Source organism: Pteropus vampyrus, unplaced genomic scaffold, assembly GCF_000151845.1.
Source record: "Pteropus vampyrus isolate Shadow unplaced genomic scaffold, Pvam_2.0 Scaffold31, whole genome shotgun sequence".
NCBI classification, from domain to species: Eukaryota; Metazoa; Chordata; class Mammalia; order Chiroptera; family Pteropodidae; genus Pteropus; species Pteropus vampyrus.
This window is the reverse complement of record NW_011888812.1, coordinates 10,649,060-10,672,316: the sequence shown is the minus strand read 5'-3', so window position 1 is coordinate 10,672,316 and position 23,257 is coordinate 10,649,060. Positions and strand designations below refer to the sequence as shown.

The 23,257-nt window shown below is 38.7% G+C and overlaps 1 protein-coding gene across 9 annotated transcripts in view; it reads left to right on the top strand.

The window, feature by feature from the left end:
• CELF1 (CUGBP Elav-like family member 1) overlaps nucleotides 1-23,257 on the top strand; it is a 59,418-nt gene that overhangs the window by 17,696 nt on the left and 18,465 nt on the right. For 6 of the 9 annotated variants that reach the window (XM_011356988.2, XM_023528780.1, XM_023528779.1 and 3 more), the window contains one exon: nucleotides 17,618-17,769. The exons of 1 other annotated variant lie outside the window; for it this stretch is intronic. In XM_011356988.2, coding sequence (XP_011355290.1) covers nucleotides 17,699-17,769 — 71 coding nt within the window. In that variant the 5' untranslated portion in view covers nucleotides 17,618-17,698. Of the gene's footprint in view, nucleotides 1-13,462; nucleotides 13,503-17,617; nucleotides 17,770-23,257 lie in introns of those variants that run through there. 2 more of the 9 variants (XM_011356987.2, XM_023528781.1) reach the window with 2 other exon arrangements.

Sequence of the window (23,257 nt, the reverse complement as noted above, 5' to 3'; positions counted from 1 at the left end):
TAGGTGGGATCCCTGGAAGGTTTAGGCCGGTCTGTCTTCAGTCTCTCTTAAATTTACACAGCATTTATAGTTTGTATCCCATACTTTAGCTGTAGTCATATACTGTCAGCCTTTATTATCTCATGTGTTAATCTTATCTAAGAACTAGATTATAAGTATTGGAGGTCAGTGATAATATGGCTTAATGTTCGTTCTGCAGCTCGTAGAATACCAAATAAATATATAGACAGTGTGCAGTAAGTACTTGGTTAATGACTTAAGAGTTAATGCACGGAATCATTTAAGCCAAATGGTCATGCATTTCTTTGGAGAGTTTATTTTACTCTGCTTAGAAATTACGCTTTTCATATATTTTCCATGGAGATAAATCCGAATGAATTGTTCTGAGCAAAGTAATTTTTGGAATATAAATATTTGGCTTCTGATTATATAAGCCAGCATCCTGGGAATATATTTTTAATATTATATCAGAATTTATTTTAACTTGTACTAACCTTAAAAAATAAGAGAGATTCCAAAATATAGTCTGAGATTTGGAATGAGACTGTCTTTCTGAAAACAGCAAAGGGCTAGTAAAGGTTAGGATGATTCACACAAATGGGGAGTAACCTTTTTTGTGTGTTAAATTCTAGAATTTAAATAAGTTACGCCTCACTGTTACTGCTGATCTGGTAAGAATCTGACCTAGTAAAGTTTTCGTAATGTCTTTTCTGTTTCTCGTGACTAAGTGAAATTATTGGGAAGTTCCTTGACTGAAATAGAATCTCTCAAACCTTTCTTCCAGCACCAGCCTTTGGGTTTCTGTTTCTTGTCTGGAGCATGTGAACATAGTGCATGTGTGCAAGATAATTGGGTTTTTACTAATGGCCCCCTTTCAGCAACCATGTATGGATAAAGCTGTTCAGGTCCCTGCTCCTCCCTCTCTGAGCACGGAGCAGAATCTGTTCTGCTGAAGCTGCTGTTCCACTTTTCAATTTTCTATATTTGTACAGCAACAGCAGGAGCAGCCCACTAGCTAGGCTGTGTGGCTGCCCTGTGCACCCATAACTGGTTCTGGCCTGCTCAAGACTAGAACTTTATGTTCTTAAGTGCATCCATCTGTCTGTGTACATTTCTGTGGAGGACTCAGGTTTTCAAGTTAAAGAGGTGACTCGTTTGTCTTTTTTTCTGTTTTGTTGATTACAAATTGTAGAGAGTGTTTCAGAATCTTCGGAATAGGGTGAGGAGGCAAGATTTATATTATTCAACATACGTTCTAGGGTAAAGAATGCCAAACTGGTAAATATAGTGTCAGAAATGGTCTTTGGGGTCTCTTGCAAACTTACCTCATTAAAGTAGCAATGTTTTTTTTTTTTTCCTTTTGTTTTTTTACTGATCACAAAGATCAGTTCTTTGGAGTAGAAGTGAATTCCTTTCCTGGCACACAAATTTGCAGATATAAATTTGAGTAGAAAAGGCTGAGACACTTCTACCCCCTTAGGAAATGATTCTGTACACATCTTTTTGGAGGAGGTTCCAGTAGGGACTACATTTCTTAACTTGGCTGTTGGCTGGGAAAGGAACTGTGGGAAATGCCCTGTTGCTTTGGGCTTTTCTATGGCTTGTGCTGTGTTTGCGCTGATTCAGAGTGCTTTGTAAAGTTTGGCCTTACAGAGGGCTTGCAGTGTGTTTTGGTGTCTTGTCTATTTAAGGAATAGTAGGGGCCATGACCTGTAGACAGGTTTCAGGCTATTTGCAAACAGTATTGAGTTTGTTACTGTATTTTTAAAGGATGCTTTCTTAGTTTGTTATGAAATATTCTGATTAGACAGAAATGAATTCCTCATCCTTGATCAACTAAAGTTTAAATTCAAGTTTATTTCTTTGTTTTACAGTCCCTCTCCCCAATGAGTCATAAGCATGTGCAGAGTTGGTAATAGAATTTGTCAGCTGAGTAGGGATGAGACAATTCTCCGCATATATTTGTGACTGTGACAGATGAGGAGAGAAAAGGTATTTAAATGCTGGAGAAACACATTCACTGAGGCAGCTTCTTCCTGTGGCCGTGTGGTATGGTTGCTGAGTTCTGTGTGACCATTCGCTGATGTATTCTGACTCGAGTCACTTAGGAATCTGTTCTGCCACTTGTCCGTTGTCAGCTTTGGGTGTATGTGTTTGTTTAGGTCCTAGGACCCCGTGCAGAGTCTCTCATGGGTCCTGCATACTTAATGACTTACTAAAATTCTGTTTAGTGTGGCATTAAATAGGCTTCAGCTTCACCTTCCCTCTTTTGGCATCTCGCAGCGCCCATCTCATTTTACCATCCTAGTAATGTTTTCCTATTTATACTGTAAATCACTGTACACCCTCTGTGTAGGGGCTGTTATTGGAGATTAAACTCAGTGGCAGCTCTTTGATTTTACAGCCCAGCCTCAGTGAAGGACACTATGATTAGCTTTCCTTTTATTCTTGATCTTTTAAAGCAATTTATAATTTCCCTGGCCTCATTTTATTAGTTTATATATTTTTTTATTATATGCATTTTGAAAGCTTCAGCAAATTCCTTTTTGGTATGATGAGGGTGATAAATAAATGATTATAAATAAATACTCTTAGAACTAGTAATTTAGTATTTCATATCGAAGGTTACACTTAAACTGGATGCTAATGAGCCCACTTGGAGGTTGAAGGTCATCAGCCAGTCATTGCCTTCTCTCTTCCCCCTCCTTCTGATAGGAAATATTTCTGTATAATTTCGGGGACTCCGTTTTGAAGAGAAATATCTTCTCAAAGAATAAAACTTGAGACTCATCCTATCTCACCATAGACACTAACCTTAGAACCTGGAATAATGATGATGGAAAACGTTTATTGAGTACTTTCATGTGCCAGGCACTGTTCTAAATACTTTATATATGTAAATCCTCCAATTCGAACAAACACCCTATATGGTAGATACTACTACTATAACCCTTTTCCGAATTAGGGAACTAGTATGAAGAAAGTAAACAATTTACCCAAAGTTACCTGACTAGTAAACCGCAAAACTGGGATTAGTAAGCAAGTGGTGTGACTCCAGAATCTGAGTGAAGGATATATCGTAGTCTTACAGTGAATATTTGTCTATTAAATTAACACATTCAGAATATTATATGGGATAATTGAATCATGAATCAGTCCAACCCAGTTTCATTTTAGAATTTCCTTATGAAAATTACTATATAACTTTGGTTTTGCAGGTCACTGTCGAGCAATTCGTTTATTAATGATAAAGAGCTGCAAGGCAAATAGCAAGTCCATGGAGTATCCCCCAAATGACTAGTTTATCTCTGCTAGTGCCAGACTATTTATTGAAGATATTGAAAGCTGAATTAATTTTAGCTTCTTTAACTCTTGTTCCCTGCCCTACACATCTTCAAGAGATGCTCTTACAGGGGGAGCATGAGAAGGCAGGACTAGCAAGTTTTGCCTAATCCATTAACAATGATTTATGTGAGCATAACAAGATAACAGGGAGATCTGTTCTGAAGAAATGGGAGAATTATTGGTAGGCTGAGTAATTTCAGGGGAGGGCAGCAAAAATGTTATTCTGTCTTAGACAAATGTGATTGAATAGCGCACAAATTTGATTTCAACAGAGAAAACCAGCTCTTTTAAGATGTTTTAGTCTTTCTCACATTGATGGGAGATTGTCCCTTGCCATATTTGCTTTCCCTTGGATATATGCTATCCTATCTATGGTTTTTGTTTCTCGTTTAAGTCATGTCTTCTGAACAAGACTATAAACTCATTAAGGACAGAGATTGGGGGCCTCTTTTGTACCTTCTCTAGTTCTAGGTTTATAGTGGATGTTCTGTTCTCTACATGCATTTTTGATTGATAGAGCTCTGATTTTATAAAGAGCTTGTTTATATAAAAATGAAATCAAAGCACTGACAAGTTTAATTTTGTGGAACAGTGGGATTTTTTAGGAGTGATTTGAAGGAGGTGAAGAAGATCATATAAATGGGTATTTAAATGTGAGAGCACAATTTGGGAGTGATGAAAGCATGATAATTGAAGTAACTTTTTTTTTTTTAATGACGATATTAAAGAGATATTTAAGATTTGTCCTAGGGTTGTGCATCTTTTGAGATGAATCAAGCTATGCCGAAATACTCCCTGATTGGCTGAGTAAAAGTGTAATTTTTGTACTTTTTGGCATATAACCTAGCTATCTCAGGAAGCACCTCCAAGGATAGAAGTCTTTTCTGGTTTTGTAGGATTGTGATGTTAAGAATAGAAGGGAATTGAATAAAGTTTCTTGCTCTTCAACAGGACAGGATAAACCTCCTGAGACAAGGCCATATGGAAACATCCTGCATGAGTGCCCATGTGTTTGAGGGTGAGGTTGGGGCAGATGGTACAGGCAGGGTTCTTGGCTGCTTGGGTAAGGGTTTTGGAGATGACAGAAGTTAGATGCTAGGTGCTGTGGAAGGGCTGTTGTGTGTTGTATGTATTGGACATGTCTGTCTAAGAGGTGGAGTGAGCTCAGTGAAAGGATATTGATGTGTTGGGTAGTGCAAGGGTAAGATAAGGGAAGAGGTGGGGAGATGCTGACTTGGAATGATACCTGCAATTCAATCTTAACCTCCCCCTGAGATTAGGGAAAGGGACCCGAGATGGTGGTGTAAGAAAAAAGAATCCGGATCCCTAGCCTCTTCTGTTCTCTAGAGCTTTTAAGTAAGATATTGCAGGACTGTAGGATTTTTTTCTATTTAAACTTGAATTTGTTTTGATTTCCTTTTGAGATACTAGGCCAAAACTGTATTTATAGAACTTGTTTTGACATATTATTTCACCGTGTCCCTTGCCTTCCTTACTGGAATCCACCTAATGGTGCACTCTGCCTGGCAGGAGAGGTTGATTGAAGAAAATGTACACATATATACAGCTGAGTGATTGAAAATAGTTCCAAATTTTGAAAGTAGGCCAGCCATAAGGTTTGCAGTCCAAGCTGCATGAACATCAGTTGAGTTGCTAAGGTCGTTTGAAATGGTGTAGTGTAATTACCCAGCTCACGTGTGGTTTTACTGCTGGTTCACCTGGACAATGGCTATTTCCACACAAAAGTTTCAGGCAAAGCAAGAAAAAAAAATACAGTAACAAAGTGCTTGTTTTGGAACAGAGCATGAGTTGGGAATTTTTTTTGCTTTGTCCCTCATAGTTTCAAGAATTTTCTTTAAAATATTTTCTGTAGAATAGGCAACACATCCATATATAAACAATTCTACCAGTATTCTACATCTGCAACCTTGTTAGCAGTTTTTTCTTTATCCTTCCAGAGATGTTCTGTTTACATATAAGCTGTGTGTAATTCCTTTATGATATATCTTGATCAGCCCTTAATAGTGGTTAGAACTGCCTTATTCTCTTTAATAGCTACAGTGTTCTCTTGTTTCACAGTATTGTCATTTATTTAACCAGCACTCAACTGATGGATATATGTGTTTCTGGCTTTTGCTATTATTATAAACAATGTTCTTATGAATGCTCCTTTGCATACTCTCTGTATATCAGATGCAAGTTTATTTGAAGGCTATGTTTCTAGAACTGGAATTGCTGGATTCAGAGTGCATGTGCAGTTTTCAAAAGTGATAAGATAATTCTCTTATATTTTGCAAATGATATTATCCATTGAAGAATATTACTTGTGATCAGAAAAGTCGTAATACAATGGCAATCAAACTACTACCACCCCAAACAGCTGCTAAAATGAACACATGACCTGAAATGGAAGATTTAAGAAATCTTCTGGAGATAAGCCTCATTATCAAACCTAACAATCATTGTGAGAGAAGAGGCAGGTTGCCTAGAATAAGCGGGAGTATCCATCCCCCGCCCCTTTTTTTTAATTTTAAGGGAATTTGGTGATGATAGGTGAATCTGCAAGTCAGATATCTTTTTTACCTTCAAAATGTTAGTTTCACCTATTTATGCTCTCTACCAATTAGAAAAACGTTTATTGTCCGTAGCTCATTCAGTCCTTTACTCTTAAAATTATATGGAAATCAAGAGACCATTTAGTCATCAGAATTAGCTTTTAAATTCTAAGTCGTTATAACTAAAGTTTAATAATCACCTCAGAAAATAAAAGCAAAGTAATATTTTGAATTTTCCCCCCAAAAAAGCATTTTACAGACAGACACATTTTAGCAAATAGAATGCTGTCACTCCAGAAAGTACATGTCTCATTGGCTGGTTGTGGACCCTGGGTCACTTAATTTGTTCTTTTCACTTGAATTTCTTCATCTGAAAATGGGGGTGAAAATGCCAAAGAATCTCCTTTGAGCAGTCGGAAAAATAATTACAAAGTCATCTCCAGAAGGTTATGTATTATAGAAATGACTCTTCAAAGACATCAAGATTATAAGGTAATTTTAAAAGTAACTCTTGACAGTGTTTTAGAAAAAAATTAGTCACATTCTGCCTACATGGTACTAACATATGGTGCAGCCCTGATGAGCTGCACAAGTGGGCTGAAATTAAAATGCAGTTGGAGAGAGGAGCAGTAGTGACTCACTAGATGAGACAAATTTGGCCTTATGGCAGGGCAGTAAAACTAAGGCGGAACTGGTGGTCTTAGAACATGCCAAATTCAAGCAAGTGATACATGAATATTATGGCAAAGTAGAATGACTGAGCCTTGGTGTTTGGATTCGGTGCTTTGTCCTGTTTCAGACCTTGTAGATAGGCCCCTTCTGTGTCTTCAGAGCCCCCACAATGGTAAACCTTTGCTGCCTCTGACTTCTGTACATAGCTCCCTGTGTCTATGGAAGTAGAAGCCACTAGGCAAATATTCGACAATGATATGTCTGAATATTGGGTTCAACCTGGAAAGATAGAGAAAAGGTAGCAGTTCTTTTCAGAGAAAGCTGCGTATTAGCTTAGCTACCATATGTAAATCGCTACTGCTATATCCAGCAATTTGTTGCCCAGTTCTGACAGTGCTGCCAAGGAAACAGGAGGAGCTAAAGCCGAATGAGATTCCTACACTCCGCCCCTGGCCCCCAGTAGAGAGCTGTAGGGAATACTTAATGGAGATTTGAGAATTTGAGAGTATAGGCATTTTGGAAGGAAGTAGGAAAACAAATTTTTAAAAATATGTTTTGCATTCCCTCTCTTTCTTACCTGAGCACCTCCAAAATGGGATGGATACGTGTCAGGTGAGATGTCCTGTTGTTTAGGTGTGGGTATAGTCATATGGAAAGATCATATAACTAAACAGGAGATGAGATGGCAGATCAGGAAAACGAAGAACGGAGAGCCAACTCACCCACCCCTATCCAGCTTTAGTGTGCCACTTTTTTTGTAGCAGTTTAAGAGAATTTAATAATTATGATGGCTTTGTAAAATAGATGTTACATTTATTGGTTGTGACATGTAGAAAGATGCTATTGGCAAAGTCAGACTTTAGGCCACTTCTGACTCTGATTCTTAAATATGGGCTGCTCACAAGAAAAATGTTTATAATTGTTAAGTGAAGAAAGTAGGTTATGCAATAGTATATGCAGTATATTTAATTTGATAGTATTCATGTGTCTTTGTGCATGCATCTTAATATATGCATAGAAAAAAGCCTGGTAGGAATTAAACCGAAATGTGATTTTACGTAAAAATGAATAAATAGGTAAATTTTTTAAATCCTGGAAGTAGAAAAATTAGAAGGAAATAAATGCTTGGCGGGGGTGGGGGCGCTGCTTACAATGTTGCTTTTACCCAGATATCCACAATTTAAAGGGGGAGGGGACTTTTTTTTTACTAAAAAGTACAAATATTTATGTGTAAATATCTCAATTTATAAGTTAGAATAGATAAACTAGAGAATTCCAATTGAACAATTGAAGATCTGATATTATTCCAGGCGTCCTGGGGATATAAATAGAAAAGAGAAGGAGAAACTTGTTGTTTACAAAATGGTAGCATTTGTAATATGTTTCATTAACAAAAATTTAGAAATGACATTTACACATGGTTTTTCCCAGATGTATCTTTTATGTGGTAAGGATTAAACTAGATTTTGGATAACTTTTAAATCAGTTTGGAGGAAATAGAATCATGCTTTTAGCTGATTTAGCAATAGTCTGGATTATCTTGTCCTAGCCTCTAGTTTTATAGATGAGGAAACTGAGGCCCAGAAAAAGTGACTGAAGATCACACAAATGGCATCAAGCTTTCATCTAACATACAGTCTGTTTTGTTACTTTGCCAGCAGAGTGAGTCAGAGTGGGAGACCATCCTAGCAGTGGTCATGAGCCCCTCAGTGAGTCTGTTGAAAACTTTGGATTTTATCTTCAGGAAACCTCCATCTTCACACAGTTTAGCCAAAAATGTCATAGGGTTCACAGACCTACTTCCTCTTTCTCCAAAGCCCATCTATGGACTTTGAAGTGATCTGAGAGTCCCAGATTAAGAATCATGATGAAAAAGGAAAGGTTTTAAAATTGCTGCCACATTGCGCAGCAGTGTTAACATACTGAACTGTGCACTTAAAAAATGGTTAAGATGGTAAATTTAATGTATGTGTTTCTTACCAGTTTCTTTTTAAAAGGTGGAAAAAAAGAGTTGCCACTAAAGAAGGGATGAACTTACTGGCCATTGGAGAAGGATATGAGATTGAGATCTGTTTATAAATTCTTCTAGGGTCAGAGAGAGGATACACGTAGATGACTCAGTAAAGAGTCAGAAACCCCAGACATAAGCCTAAATCATGGAAATAGTAGCCACAGAGCAAATGTCACAAGAGGAAAAAAAGATTTTTGTATATCCCACAGAGAAAGTGTTAAATTTTATCCCTGCCAGCCACGACAAGTCAGAACTAAGCCTGGTGCAATACAGGACCTGGACTGTACATAGAGCAGCTTAGTACTGTGGAAGGAGTTGCTCTGGAAATGATGGGACTGGAAGGGAATTTACTGTGCCCTTCAGTGTATCTATTGAATCTGCCTAATCACCCCCATTTTACAGATGAGTGAAACAGTGGTTACATAGTTTCTCTATGGTCAGTCTTGGGTCCACCTATTCGTTGATGAGTGCATTTACAAATTTTGTTTAATTCACTAGCCTTTGAGGTAGATTCTAACCTCTTAGTTGTGATGTGTGTGCCCAGGATCCTTAGAATCTAGTGGCAACTGTTATTTCTCTGGTATAGGTTCCCAAGGAAGATAGACTGGCTACTTCAGGAAAACTGTACTGGATTTTAGCACCAATCCCTGGTGCAGTTTTGCATCGGGATGAGCCAGGCTAGCCTGGAAAGCTTCCCAGTTGATCTTTTTATCTGGTTACTTGGCTTTTCAGGGTAAGGAAGTGGGAGGACATGCAGTTTTTCAGAGTAGTAAGCCCAGCCTTCTTATTGAGCCAGCCATATAATAGGAGGAAAAGAAGGAAGACAGGGCATTCATTGCAAGCAATCTGAAAAGTAACGACATTTTAGAAAAAGAACACATTTTCCCCAAATCATTTCTACTTGTCTCTTCTTCCGATTAGAAATTTGTTCAATGGTGTGATTGAATTCTGGGCATCCATTTGGTTCCTTTTGAGATATGTAGTTAAGTCTTTTATAAGTGAGGAAACTGGCATTTACAGATGTTACTTGCTCAGACTCACACCTCCACTGAGTAACAGCAGGAAGTTTTCACTACCTTAAATCATCTTTCTCATGATAGTTGTGGACATTTATCTACTTACAAGGTTTGTCTTAGAAAAATGGTCACACTCAACTTTATGCCCCTCAAGCATTTAAACATCCTTTTGTGTGGGTCATGTGCATGATCTTCCTTTACACAGGTTTTAACCTGAGTCAGCCTTTGACCCAGGGTTGAAGCGCTTGGCTTTATATTCCAACCCCATCATTGCCTGGATGCAGGAGATTTTGAAAGTTACTTCGTTTCTTTGTGTCTTTTCTCATCTGTAAATAAGGATAGGATAGGTATAAGGATTGAATATAAAGCACACAGGACATCGTATGGCATATAATAAATGCTCAGAAATGTTCTTATAATTATTATCACTTTGTAAATGGACATTTCTCCCCACTTTCAGGTGATAAGGTTTATGAATATTAAATAACCGTATTCCATTAATTTGAGAATGCATATTTATTACCGTTGATGGAATCTTAAATTCTTTGATTCGTAGTAATCTATTAGATTCTATAAGATAGAGAAGTCTGCTGTTCAAAAATCTATTCATCTCAAAGCTGGATATAAAATCGGTAGGTTATTGTTTTGAATTTTCTAGACCTGTTTTCATATTTCCCAGGAGACCTAGGGTTAGGGTTAGTTACCTTGAGGGCCAGGAGAAATAAACAAGTGAGACCTGCCTTGCCCTCCCTCTGTCTTCAACCTGAACTGCTTCACTTTAATGTCTAGAGGAAAAACATTTAATGTTTTAAAAACCTCTGATTTGGACAGTTGTTCAGTTCTTCATTAGCTCCTTGCTTTATATCAACAAAGTTTTTCAAGGTATTGAGGACACTTACCTAACTATTGTTAATAAGAAAACTTGGTCAGTCTTAACAGAATAGTGGTTACCAGAGGAGAAAGGGAACGGCAGAATGGGTAAAGGAAGTCAAATATATGGTAATGGGTTAGAAACCAGACATTTGGTGGTGAGTTCACAATAGAGTATACAGATACTGAATTATAATGTACACCTGAAATTTATATACTGTTATTAGTGTTACTTGAATTAAAAAGTTTAAAGAGTTAGTTTTGCTAATGAGCCCAAAGCTGTGGGTTCAGGCTTTATGTAGGTCACTGAGCATTACTGTGTCGGCTATCAGCCCCTCTATCTGGAGTTTGTGATTCAGTGCATACTGTGTAAGAGCTGCTGATGGTGAGTGAGTCAGTGGCCATCTTCCTGGGAAGGACAGTATTTCGACGTACAGGCTCCATAGGCCAGCAGAAAACTGAGGAATGAAAAATGTCCATTACCTTGCCTACTACAATAAGGAAGGTGTGTAGGAGATCTGAGAGCTTTTGTATCAGTCCTGAGAGGTGATGTTCATACATCCTAAAAAAAAGTCAAGGTCAGGTATGAGTTCTAAGATAAATTCCAAAACCAAATGTAAGTTCCTTACAGGTTATCTTTCTTTGGGGAAATTGTGAGATAGGTAGTTTGCTTTTTAGAGTCCCCTGTTCTATTGACTTTCCAAGTACAATTTTAAAACTTCAAAGGAAGTCATAGTTTGAACATTTGCGGGGGGGCGGGGGCGACACGTTTAAACAACAAAAGTTTATTTTCTAATACTTCTGGAGTCTAGAAGTTCAAGATCAAGGTATCGCCAAGTCTGGATTTTTCTGAGACTTCTCTTGATAGCTTGCAGATGGCCATCTTTTCACTGTGTCCTCACATGGCCTTCCCTCTGTGTGTGTGCGTGCCTGATGTCTTCCTTATTTTGGAAGGCAGCTATGCTCACCACTATACCACCAACACCAGCTTGTCTCCCATATTTTGAACATTTAACATGTCACAAGAAGGTAATACTGCTTGCTTCCCTCAGAGGTAGCTTGCCGTTCATCTTTCTCTCCTCTCTTGCTTCCTTCTCCCCACCTTTTTTGGCGCTTTTCCCCCTTACCTCTATTCACCCCTCTTTAGAACCACCTTTATACCCCTCTGCATGGTGATTGAGAAAGGTAAAGGCAATGTTAATAGAAACCGACTTCTGTGGATCTCCAAGGGAGATACAGGCTTCCTCTCAGAGCTTAATGCATTTTGAAAGATGTAAAAAACTCATACTTAAAGCTTTTAGTTTGCATTTAGCTTTCCCCTCTTCTCAAAGCATTTCTGTTTTCTTACAGACTAGGCAACAGAATGGAGGAAAAGCAAAACTGAGAAAACAAAGGCTTTAAAGAAAATACCTTCTTGTGTATTGGGCTTCCCAGTGTCCTCCTTCAAGTGACCAGGGCCTGTGTGAAGGAAAATGATCCTTTTTTGTGTATTTGAGTTTACCTTTAAAAAGTCTCTGGGTGACTTAGGAGGAGGGTGAATCCATTTTTCTTTTACTCTTGGCTGGGCAAACAGGTGTTCCTTAGCCCCATTTGGGCTGCTGTGTTCTCTAGGACCTAGATAAGGGTCCCTCACTCTTTTCGTACATCTGCCCTTCTTAACAACCCTAGGCTTCCCTTTTACCCTCTGTATCCTGGAGATTTCTCAGCTAGCATGCAATCTGAGTCTGGTCATGCAGAGTCACAGAACAGCAGTGCTTCTCAACTGTTCCATGCATCGCTGGTCTTTTCATTGCCCTTTACATCTTTCAGAATAAAACAGGTAGAAATTTAACTTGCTTTCTAATCTCCAAGATAACCACTACTCCAGTGCCCTCTCAAGACACTGTTTCAATAAAATTTTGTACCTCCTAGATGATGGTCACGTTTCTCAAGACAGACGGACTATGGGCTCTGGGGTTAGAATCCGTCACGCAGATTATTTTAGCATGTAAACCCTTAGAGCAGTCCCCAGTTTCAGTGATGATAATGGTACATCGAATGAGGTATTGTAGATTTAGTATATGAATCGAATGAGGTATTGTAGATTTAGTATATGATTTTATGCCAGTCAAGAGACATCTTTGTCTTCTGGTAGGGTAGGTAGATTGTAGAGTCTCACAGTTCTGGTTCTGGATTTGTCCTTCAGGGTTCTTCTTATTCCAGTGTAGATCTCGTCCTTGGTGACTTTGAGCAGTTATCTGTGTATAGCCAGGGCCAGACAGCAGTACAGCTGGCAGGAGTTGTAGATGGTTTGTAGGAATACAGGCAGCTTTACAGAATCAATTTTTAGTTGCAAGATGTTTGATAATGTTTAAAAATAAAACAAATTGGTTTTGTGGTTCCTCTGTTTGCTTTTACCTTCAATTAACTTCCCCATCTCCTGGTTTTTTTTGGTTTTAGTGGTTCACCACCACCCTGCATTTACTGGGCCAGCGAGATGCATTTATACAGGCAGGAACTTTATTGCCTTTGAAGAGTTATGCCTGGCTCCTATTCAGGGAGGTTGCTTTGGGGAAATAGTGCAGCCTCTCTGCATTAATAACATGATCTTTAATTGCTAAAAGAATTATACAACCTTTAGCTTTATTGTAGTTTCCCATCCAAAAGCAGATTTTTTAAATGATAGATGTATTGAAATTCAACCTCTTAAATCCTAGTCATTGCCTTACTGTTAGTTGTGACATTTTGGGCAAGCCAGTTTTAAGCCTTTTAGTACTTTAAATTCCCATCTTTTAAGTTGCTGGTGATTTTAAATTAGCTTTGAGATGTTAAATGCAATTTATCTTTAAGGTATTGTGTACTTTAAAAATGGGAGAGGGAGGGGCTCTTTAAAATTTTTTTAAAATCTTCAGCCATGGTGACAAAGGGGGCTTTACTTTGGAAGGAACTTAGATGCCTGGAATTATGAGAAATGTAGGCGTGGCCCACTTATTTTTCTTTCCTTGGTTTTTTAGAGTGAAGACATAGTCAAGAGAGGGAGGTGTAAAGCTACAGGTATGGGCTAACTGCTGGATGGGTGTGCTCCATGGGCGTCTTTTTAACCTTGCATGAGGCCTGTTGTGCAGATAGAAAAAATTGCTTTTAGAAAGGGAATGACCTTTTTTTTTTCCCATTATGGAATACAACTTCCTGTTCCTAGGAAACGAAATATTTTCTTGCTTTTCCCAACTCTTTCTCCTTAGCTATCTTTCAAGGCAGGCTTGTCTCCCAGGTGAACTAGCTAACTGCTGCTTAGTTCTAACAACTGGGGGGCGGGGAGGGAGGAGGGGAATGTGTCTGTATTTGTGTGTGTGGGAGGGTGAGCTGTACTTCACACAGTAGCTACCCAGCTAACTCCCCTTCCCCCGATTTTACTTCATAGCTGGAATACCCCAAGTAAGCCAGAACAAGGGTGAGGACAGAACTTAATGGATTTCACAGATAATGTTACCCTCCTGGAACTAAAATTTGTTCAACATACTGATTTTTCAATCAGCCTTAGAGCTTAAATAAAGAATTACACTTAAGTTCCAGAACTAGTTTGGGATCTGAAAATATGACTTGATTTGAAGGTGGTCACAATTTGACAGGACAATTCATTAGGTCACAGTTAGTCCTAGAAACTCCAAAGGAAGACTCTCAGCTTATTCTTTTGCTGACTGCACTAAGCAGAGACAGGGTCTTTATGCTGTCCTTATCTTTGACACTGATTGAAGGAGGAGACAGTAGTGATTTAATGATGGAGGAGGAAATGGAAAACCTTTTAGATTTCAAAAAAGGTAGTTTTCCTTCCTTCAACCTTGTCATATCCTCTCAGTATATCATATGTGACAATTTTACAGACAAACCAGCTTGCCTACAATTACTAAACTTAGTGCTTTTTGTCTTACAGTGATTTTAGATTCGAAATCGAAAAAATATTTTTGCAATATTTCTATTCTTTAAAACTCCCTTTCTCCCAAGTTCAGAAATTTTTTCATTGTCTAGAGACTTCCTGGAAACTCAAAATGGTAGTTATTCTGGTTGGTTATTTTCAAGGTGTATCAATTGCTTCTTTTCTACATCCCTTATGTCATCTAACTGGCAGAAGCTCAGGTAGAAGAAAATATCTAGTCCATTTAACTGAGGTTATGACTACCTTAGATTTTTATACTTTCCTTTACATAGACCGATGGTGATTTTTAGTGACATGGATTCTCTTTTATAATTTACTAGTAGTCTCTAATTTCCTATAAGGTCATTTAACCAAATGACCTTACATTTTTGCCCTTTAAAACACATTTAGAATATCGAGGTGGAAGCATAAAATCCCTTCACCTGTCATTGAACTCCCTGGTTACATTAAGATAGACAGCCTGACATTTGCACATGCCACCTGGGTTTTTGTTGTTGTTGTTGTTGTTGTTTTGCTCAACTGTGCTTTTCTTTGCTCTTACTCTTTCAGCAAAACTGCTGTGATTTCTAGCATTTCTCTCTTTTAATCCAGTTTTTAAACTGTTCATTCCATCTAGTATTCTAAATGCAGGGTGTGCTATTCTTTTGAGGGTTTCCCTACTGATCATTTTTAATGATCTGAGTTCTTAATGATTATAGCAGGCTGATTGCCCTTACCCTCTCATAATCAGGTTTTGAACAGTTTGCCCTTAGAAAAGAAGTAGAGACTATTCAAGGCAAAAGAAACATAACTAGCTGAGAAGAAGAACCCATGAATGTAAATTCATAATGAGAGGACCCATGGTAAAAAGGAACTGAGGGAAAGTTTAAGGCCTTTTGCAGATTTATAACCTTTCCTGCCATCTCTTTATTTTTAATGCATTCTTTGTGGCAATAGCCTGAAATGTGTTTCCGGTTAAATTAAAAAAAACTTATGGGCAATTTTCTGTAAATAACTTTTAATTCTAGTTTTTAATTTTCTCTTTTAACACCTACATTTTTATATTCCCATAATCGTTTTTATCATCATTTAACTTTGTAACCCTTTTCTAAAATTGAGTGGCTCGTGATTAATATCTGTGCTCCCCCGTCACAAGCATGTTGAATTTGATTATACTGAGATAACTCTTATGACCTCCTTCATGTAATAACATTTTCATTTTGTAGGTTTCTAAAACAGTATTGCTTTATAAATCATAAAATGGATTTTAAAATATTACTCTAAATCAATGCTTCCCAACATTTGACTTGGTAAAAATTACTGTGAGGAGTGCACACCCTTTCATACACCAAGCAAGCCTGGCTACTCACTAAAGTATCCCACATTTACGTACTCTCTTTCCAGTTTGAAATAGAAATGTAATTAAAAGTTGTGTATTTTTAGTGAATAGTAAAAGTATAACGATAACCAGTGGGATTCCTTAAAATTTGTTGATTCCTTTTTAAAGGAGTCCTGGAACTAAAAGCTCCAGTATACATAGGAGAAACAAGGACAAACTTAACCAGTAACTTAACCAGTCCCAGCTTGGGTTACCATCATCTGCCTGTCTGGGAATCAGGGCTTGGTGAACTGTGTATTGTGTGCCAGTTGCATAGTCTCTTCTCACTTGTAACTTGTTTTTGCTTCCTCCTTTAATAGGATGGAAGAGAGCTCCTCCTACTTCTGTCTCTAAAGCAGTAGATCAGATGAGCCAGAGTCTCTGACAAAATAAAAAAGCAGTTAGCTGCTTTTCTAAATTTTGGGTGCTTATGTCTGGATATTGGACTGAAGAGACAGTTTCTACCTTCCTCAGTCAAATGCAGTCAGGTGTCAGCTGCTCTTAACACAGATTAGATCATTTAGGCCTATACCATGACATGCTGCCTTCCATTTATTTATTTATTTATTTATTTATTTATTTTAAACAACTCTCCAAGTTTAGGAGTTCATCCATTTACCTCCTTACAGGCTGAACATAACTTCTTTTTTCAAAGTTCACTGTGTTGTGAACTGAGGTTGAGTGAAGTGAAATCTTTGAGGTAAGGCAACCCTAATGATAAAAATGGAAAGAAGGCCTGCGAAATTTGGGAGCCTTCAGAGATACAGTTTTAGAGTCACTGCCTAAATATTGAAATGCCACCATTTGTTGTTTGAAGGGATGTGGAGCTAAATTGAGAACGGGAGCACCACATCTGCCTTGACTGCTAAGTATATCCATCTCTGCTGCTCACCCACAATAGAATTTTTATGTGTGCATTCATTAATCTTGGTTTTAGCAGAAGTTTAAAGGAGGACAGAGAAGAGGCGTAGTCTGCATTTCTCTGTCCTTCCTTTCATGTTTGAGTGTTTATCCCTAGCAGACCCCAGTCCTTTTTCATCATTAGGTCAAACAACTGAAAAGACACTATTTCCTAGTACTCTATCAAGAGACAGAATATTACAGTTCCCTTTTTATTTTTACTTTTTAAGTTTTCTGGCAAATTAAGATTCAGAGTTAGTAAAGAAGTTCTGCCTTGTGTCACCTAATGAATGTCACCGAAACAGCAATATTGAAAGTCCTTCACTCTGATGAAGCACACTTTGCTCTCAACATGGTCCAGTGCAGGTATTAGTATGTGAGCAAGAAGTTTCTGGTGACCCCTTCTTCGGCCCGCTTGCCTCTGGCCTGCTTCTGAAGATCTGAACTCTTCCTCTTTATTTGAGTATTCTGAGCTTAGTTTGGACCCAAGGACTGTGTTCATTGCTGTCTTTGGCACATGGAAACTAAGTTTGGATGGGACCAAGGCTAACAAACCAGTTCTTCTCAAAAACATTTTCAGACAACATGAGGTGAGCTTGCTTTTTTTTTTTTTTTTTTGCTTCAGGCAGTTTTGGGCTTTTTGGGGGTCCTCAAAAACTGATTTGCAGAGAAGAGTTTAGAAGACATGAAACAAGTTTATGTTTCTTCTGCTCTGTTAGCCACTGCTATCTTCATGGATCTGACACTCTATTTATCTGACAGTGCACTTAGTACTGCTTCGCCAGGGAAAATCACACAAAACAAGCCTGGCGCATCAGCACTTTCATTGTGTGCTGGGCTGAGCCTCCCTTCACATGGTCACATCCCCCTTTTAATCCAGTACTCCCTTTCCCTTCCCCAGTCCTGCCTGTTTCTGTGGCACTTAATGCTAGTTTCCCTGAGCTCCTGTTTCCACTTTGTGTTTTTTGTGGGGCCCAGGAAGCTAAAGCTGTGTGTATTTGTGGATCAGACAAGTGCAGCAAGTTAATATCATTGGCTTCTGAAGGGGAGAGTGAGGTGATGGCTGCGTTTAAGTTGGATTTCCTTCCAGAAATGATGGTGGATCATTGCTCTTTGAATTCCAGTCCCGTGTAAGTATTTTTGTTGTCTAATTTTTTATCATAAGCAGAGGAACTGGGTTGTCTTCTTTGTTGTTTAATGAAACTGGTCCCTTTCCTTTAAACAGAGAAGAAAAAATTGGATGAGGAAGCACAGTCTACGCTATGGTTATTTTCTATTGTAGTCTGATCCATCTCATTGTTGCTGATTTCCTCTAGGCTATAACTAACTTCTGTACATAAGGATGTATTTGATACATGACCAGAGACATCAACTCAAGTGTGCTGGCTTAACCGTAGCTTTATTTCTTTGGGTTGGATATATAATTTCAAATAATCTTTTGGGAAGTTACTTATTTTTAATGATCAAATTCTAAGACTCATTACAGAGGATATATTTAATAGTGTATACTAGATGCTATATTGACATGTGAAGTGTAATTCTGGTTTTTATTTTTCCCAACCTAATTGAAAATGAAACACAATACATGATTTAGGAGGTGTCAGATGCTCCCCCTCCAAAGAAATATATTAAATTTGATTGGCAATTTGCCCAAATAAATTTCGAATGTGGGAATGAGAAGCCGCCTCAGTTTGCACTGGTGTTCAAGAAGAGACACTGCCATTGTACAGAGCAAAAATACTAACCTGGCCCTGAGTTGTAGCTACAGGGAACCTGAGTTCTGGGTTTTGTAGAGACCACATTCCTAACTTCTGATTTCAGTTACTTTAACCAAGCTTCAGAATGTTTTGGAACTTCAAGTAAATGAGTCTTTGGTTATTCAAAGCCAAGAGTATTAAATGGTAGAATACTCCCTAGATAACAGGTGGTAGTTGCAGGTCTTTGAGTTTAGGCCTCCATGTGCAAGTCAGGTTACCCTGGGGTCGGGTGTAACAGGTGTGAATAATAGCAGATTCTGAATAGTTCTTCATGGAGTAGTCCTCAGAGTTATCTGGCTTGCTCATTTGAAGTAGATCCTAGCCATCTCTGTAATCTCCAAAATAATAGCAACTTAGATGTCTTTTTATGAGAGTTCTTTACTGCTAAAATTCTATTTAATCAGTAGATAACAGGTAAAGTCACAATGAATGCCATCATAAAGACTTAACTACATAATAAAAATATTTCCATGTATCAGATATGATCCCTAGAAATTGGACTTTGTGGCTCAAATTATCTTTCACTATAATACTCTCTCTAGGCTTTGCCACTGCCTAGTATTCAACTCTTAGATAGAACATTTTTCCTCAGTCTTGTTTTCTCATCTTTTAAGAGGTTGGACTGATTCTGTATCCCATGAAGTCTGGACCATGGAACACTTGCATAAACATTACCTGGAACATAAAAATGCAGATTCCTGTACCCATTCTCAGATATTCTTATGCTGTAATGGAGCCCAAGAATCTGTATTTTAACAGTATCTCCTGTGGTTTTCATGCACAGTGAAGTTTAAGAACTAATGGGCTGAATACAGGTTATCCTGAGTAGAGGTAATCAGGGCTCTTTTATCATTTTTTTCCAAGTACATTCACATCTGTTTTAGTCATCTATCTTCACAAAAGCTTTGTGAGATTAATTGGGCATAGGCTATTGCTCCTATTTTACAGATGAGAAACCCAGTTGAGAGAGGCTATAACTTGCCTGAGGGGGGTCGGTGCCAATCTTGTGCTTAAAAATGCAAGTTTAGTGATATACTATTTTTGCCTGCTAGACCAGGCCTTAGTGTCCTTGAGCAGTTAGCCATCAGCTCTTCTCATTATTGCGAGTCCTCAGTCCTGAGTGGGCACCATACACTAAAACACCCCGCAGAGTTAGGAAGAAGAAAGTTCTTGAGAATGGTGTGTGCTTGCCAACTCTCCCTTGGATTCTGAGCCCTTTTCACTTATACTACTTTAGCAGGAGGCTTGACATCAGAGATTTTCTCTCTGAAGTGATATTGCCTGGGAATGGGATCTAGCAGTGTATCTTACTTAAAATTTTTTTCACAACAGAGAAGAATTGATGGAGGAGCTGTGGAAGGGCCCTGGACACCTGAGCCCTAGTTCCTGTTCTCACTTGTAACAATGTCCTTGATTCTACTCTGACCACTCTTCAGCTTCCCCTGGATTCTTTCACTTGCTTACATTACACTCTTTAAGACATGAATGTTGGCCAGGGCTTCTATCTCAGGCCTTTGCTCTTGGTTCTCTCATTGCTTAAGGGGGAATTGATGTGCTTTTCTGATTCTCATATCTCTATATCTTTCCCCTAAATGTCCCCTGAGCTCTGTGACTTTAAGAATTGAATACCTCCATCTGGAAGCTTCCCCATGCATAAACGATCCCCAATATTGTCTGTACTAGAATTCAAGAGTGATCAGCAATTTTTTCCTTTTTCTCATCTCCTTTATCCAGTGATCTCCAAGTTCTAGTGGATCCTGCCCCCCAAATTTTTCAGCATTGCCTGAGACTGGTTCCTAACCTCAGGAGCTAGGTCTTTCAAGAGCTTCTTGATCTCCACATTTCCTCACTTTATTTTATCCTCTAGGTTATTGCCAGGTGTCTTGTAAAAGACAAATGTGATCACTTGTTTAAAAATTTTGAATAAAGTCTAGGCCTTTCCAGTGTAATATGGAAAACCACTCACTGGGTCTCTCTGATGTATCTGTTCTCTTCTATTTTCTAATATATTAAAAAATATTCCTAACTTAAGTGCTTTTTCTATCTTTCTAATGTTATTTCACTCTTCTCTCTCTTATGAGACCTTACCATTTTCTCCACACCTCTTAGGCTTTTATACTTGCTCTACTGCACTTTCTCCAGCTGCTTTAGTCCATTCAGCCTAAATCACTGCACACATACCCCCCTCTTCCAAATAAAATAAAACCATATTAGTGACTTTTTTCACAGAACTTTTTTTCATTCGTAGGGTGTTATTGTCCTTCTACCTGTTCAGTGCCATTGCCTCCAGGGCAGGAGTTGTTCATTCTACTTTAATAGACCCATATAGTGCACAGTATCTGACACATAGTAGGAACTTGGAAAATACAGGTGAATGAATGATAAGCCTTGTGAGGTTGTTTTTTGTTTGTTTGTTTTAATAAGCAGATATGATTACAGAGATAAGGGCTCTAGGCATTATCTCGATACCTCAGGAAAGAAGTATGAAAACCTTCACAAGCAGATTGTTAGCTGTTCTGTTGTTGAATAGCCTTAAAAACCTTTATTGATAGCTCTTTCTAGCACCTAACACCCCAACTAACATAGGAAGATCTCCCTTTATCCAAATGAATATTACTTCCTTCCAGCATAGACACATTCTGTCTTGTTCTCACTAAAGAACAGCTGGTAAGTAACTCAGGCCAGTGTTTCTGGGTCCTTTTTATTCTGATGTTCTTCTGTGTCAGTTTTTTCACAGCACAGTATGTAAGACAGAGGGACCTGGTTAGGAGTGGGTGGTGACTGGAAATTGGGATGAACAAGTATTTATGCCTGCTGGGGAGGTGGAGGGATTGGTAAGTATCTGAAATTTTTCTTTTTGTTGAAAAATGAAGGTCAACAGGTAACAAGAAAGTTAAAAAAAAAAAGTGAGTAATGAAAGGTTTTGGAAATGATTTTTAAACAGATGTGGCTGCAAGGAACAGATACCCACTCAAGCTAGCACATTTTGCAAGGCTTTCTTGTAAGGGCTCATGTGGACTGGGCTATAATGTAATCAGGAACTCCACAGGTGGAAAACCTGCAAACTGTTTTTCTGACTCTGAACACATGTTCTGCTCTCTCTGCATGTGCTGCTACTTCATCTGTGTTATAACTTTGGTTGCAGCATGGCTTTCTTTGCCTTGCCACTATCCTTCCAGCCTGAGTTTTGATTTCTCTTTCCCTTTGTCTCTCTCTCATTAAGATAGAATTCACATAATGTAAAATTTACCCTTATAAACTGCACAATTCAGTGATTTTTACTGTACCCACAATGTTGAATTATCACCACTAATTCCAGAACATTTTCATCACCCTAAAAAGAAACGCTGTACCCCTTAACAATCATTGCCTTTCCCCCCCTACCCCACCCCAGAAAATCACCACCCTACTTTCTGTCTCTGTGGATTTGCATATTCTGGATATTTCCTATAAGTGGAATCGCACAATGTGTTGCCTTTTGTGATTGGCTTCTTTCACTTAGCATAATGTTTTCAAACTTCATCTGTATTATAGCCTGACCCTTGTTATCTCTTGCCACTGCCTTTTCATCTTGTCAACTTAACTCACTACTCTAGTTGCATCTTTTCCGCTTCTGACTTTACCACTGCCTATTTCTGTTAACCATTTCCAGATTCCTTAGAGCAGTGCTGTGCAATAGAACTTTCTGTGGTGATAAAAATATTCTATATATTTGCCATTTTTTTTTTTTGCAGTATCTGCTAGTCACATGGGGCTAATGTGACTGAGGAACTGGATTTTTTAAGATTAAATAGCCACATCTGGCTAGTGGCTATTGTCTTGTTCAGTGCATCTGCAGAGTAACTTGATTAGCCAGGCCTATCTTTCTGTTTTAAGCATAGGTCATGGTGTTGTTTCTGGCCAGCCAGTGGATCCAGCTTGTTGGGTTAAGATCCACTCCCTGGTCTAGTCAAGTAGAGCCTGGGGATGGGAAAGAAGTAGAAGAGAACATCAGCTCTGCCCCCCTGAGCTGGGCCTGGGGCTGGGAAGTTAGAGGGAGAAAGATAAGAGAGAAAAGTTTTAGGAATTTTGAGCTGATGTGCTTTCAAAATAAAGTTCTTTGTTTTCTCTTCTGTTTCTCTTCCAAGTTGGTTCTCTGCTCTATTTTCCTGTGGCATGTTTCATTGAGAATCAGGTAGACAGGGCAGCCTCTGGTCCTGGTTTCTCATAGTTTCTCATTCTTAATGAGTCAGAAACAACATAAAAAGAGGTGGTTGGTGCCATGCCTCTCCCCTGAAACGCTTGCTGCCTTCTCATCTCCCTTCTTCCCTCGCTGCTGCAGACCCTGCTTTTTCCTCTCTTCCATCTCATTCCCAATTCAGTATTTCCACAGAAATACTGGCAATGCTTCCACAGGAGATAAGAATTCCACAGACTTACCTCTTAAGAATGACAGGGACACTGTAGACATTTCTCCGGGGGGGGCTGCTGAATTCCTTGGCTCTTGAGCAGGCATACTAAACACACAGAATTCATGATCACTGACCCTGAGGAGTGCTTCATCAGTAAGGAGGTAAGGCACAAATTTGAGAGTGGATTTAGTGATATGTAGAGTAAATGCCATACCTGGACGCTATGGGATCCTTGGCATATCACACTGGGAGTCTTGTCCCCAGGAGACTTTTTATGCAGTGGTTACTTTTAACTGAGGACAACGTGCATGCTGTAGGTATGTGTGGAAGGCTGAGGAAGAGCTCTGTTGCTCCTCTCTTAGACACAGTACCTGTTGATGAGAAAGTTTGTGACTGCTTACTGCACATACATAGGTATGCAAGTGGTTGCTTCTCCCTTTTCTTTTTTCATCTCTAGCTGATGTTGCCAC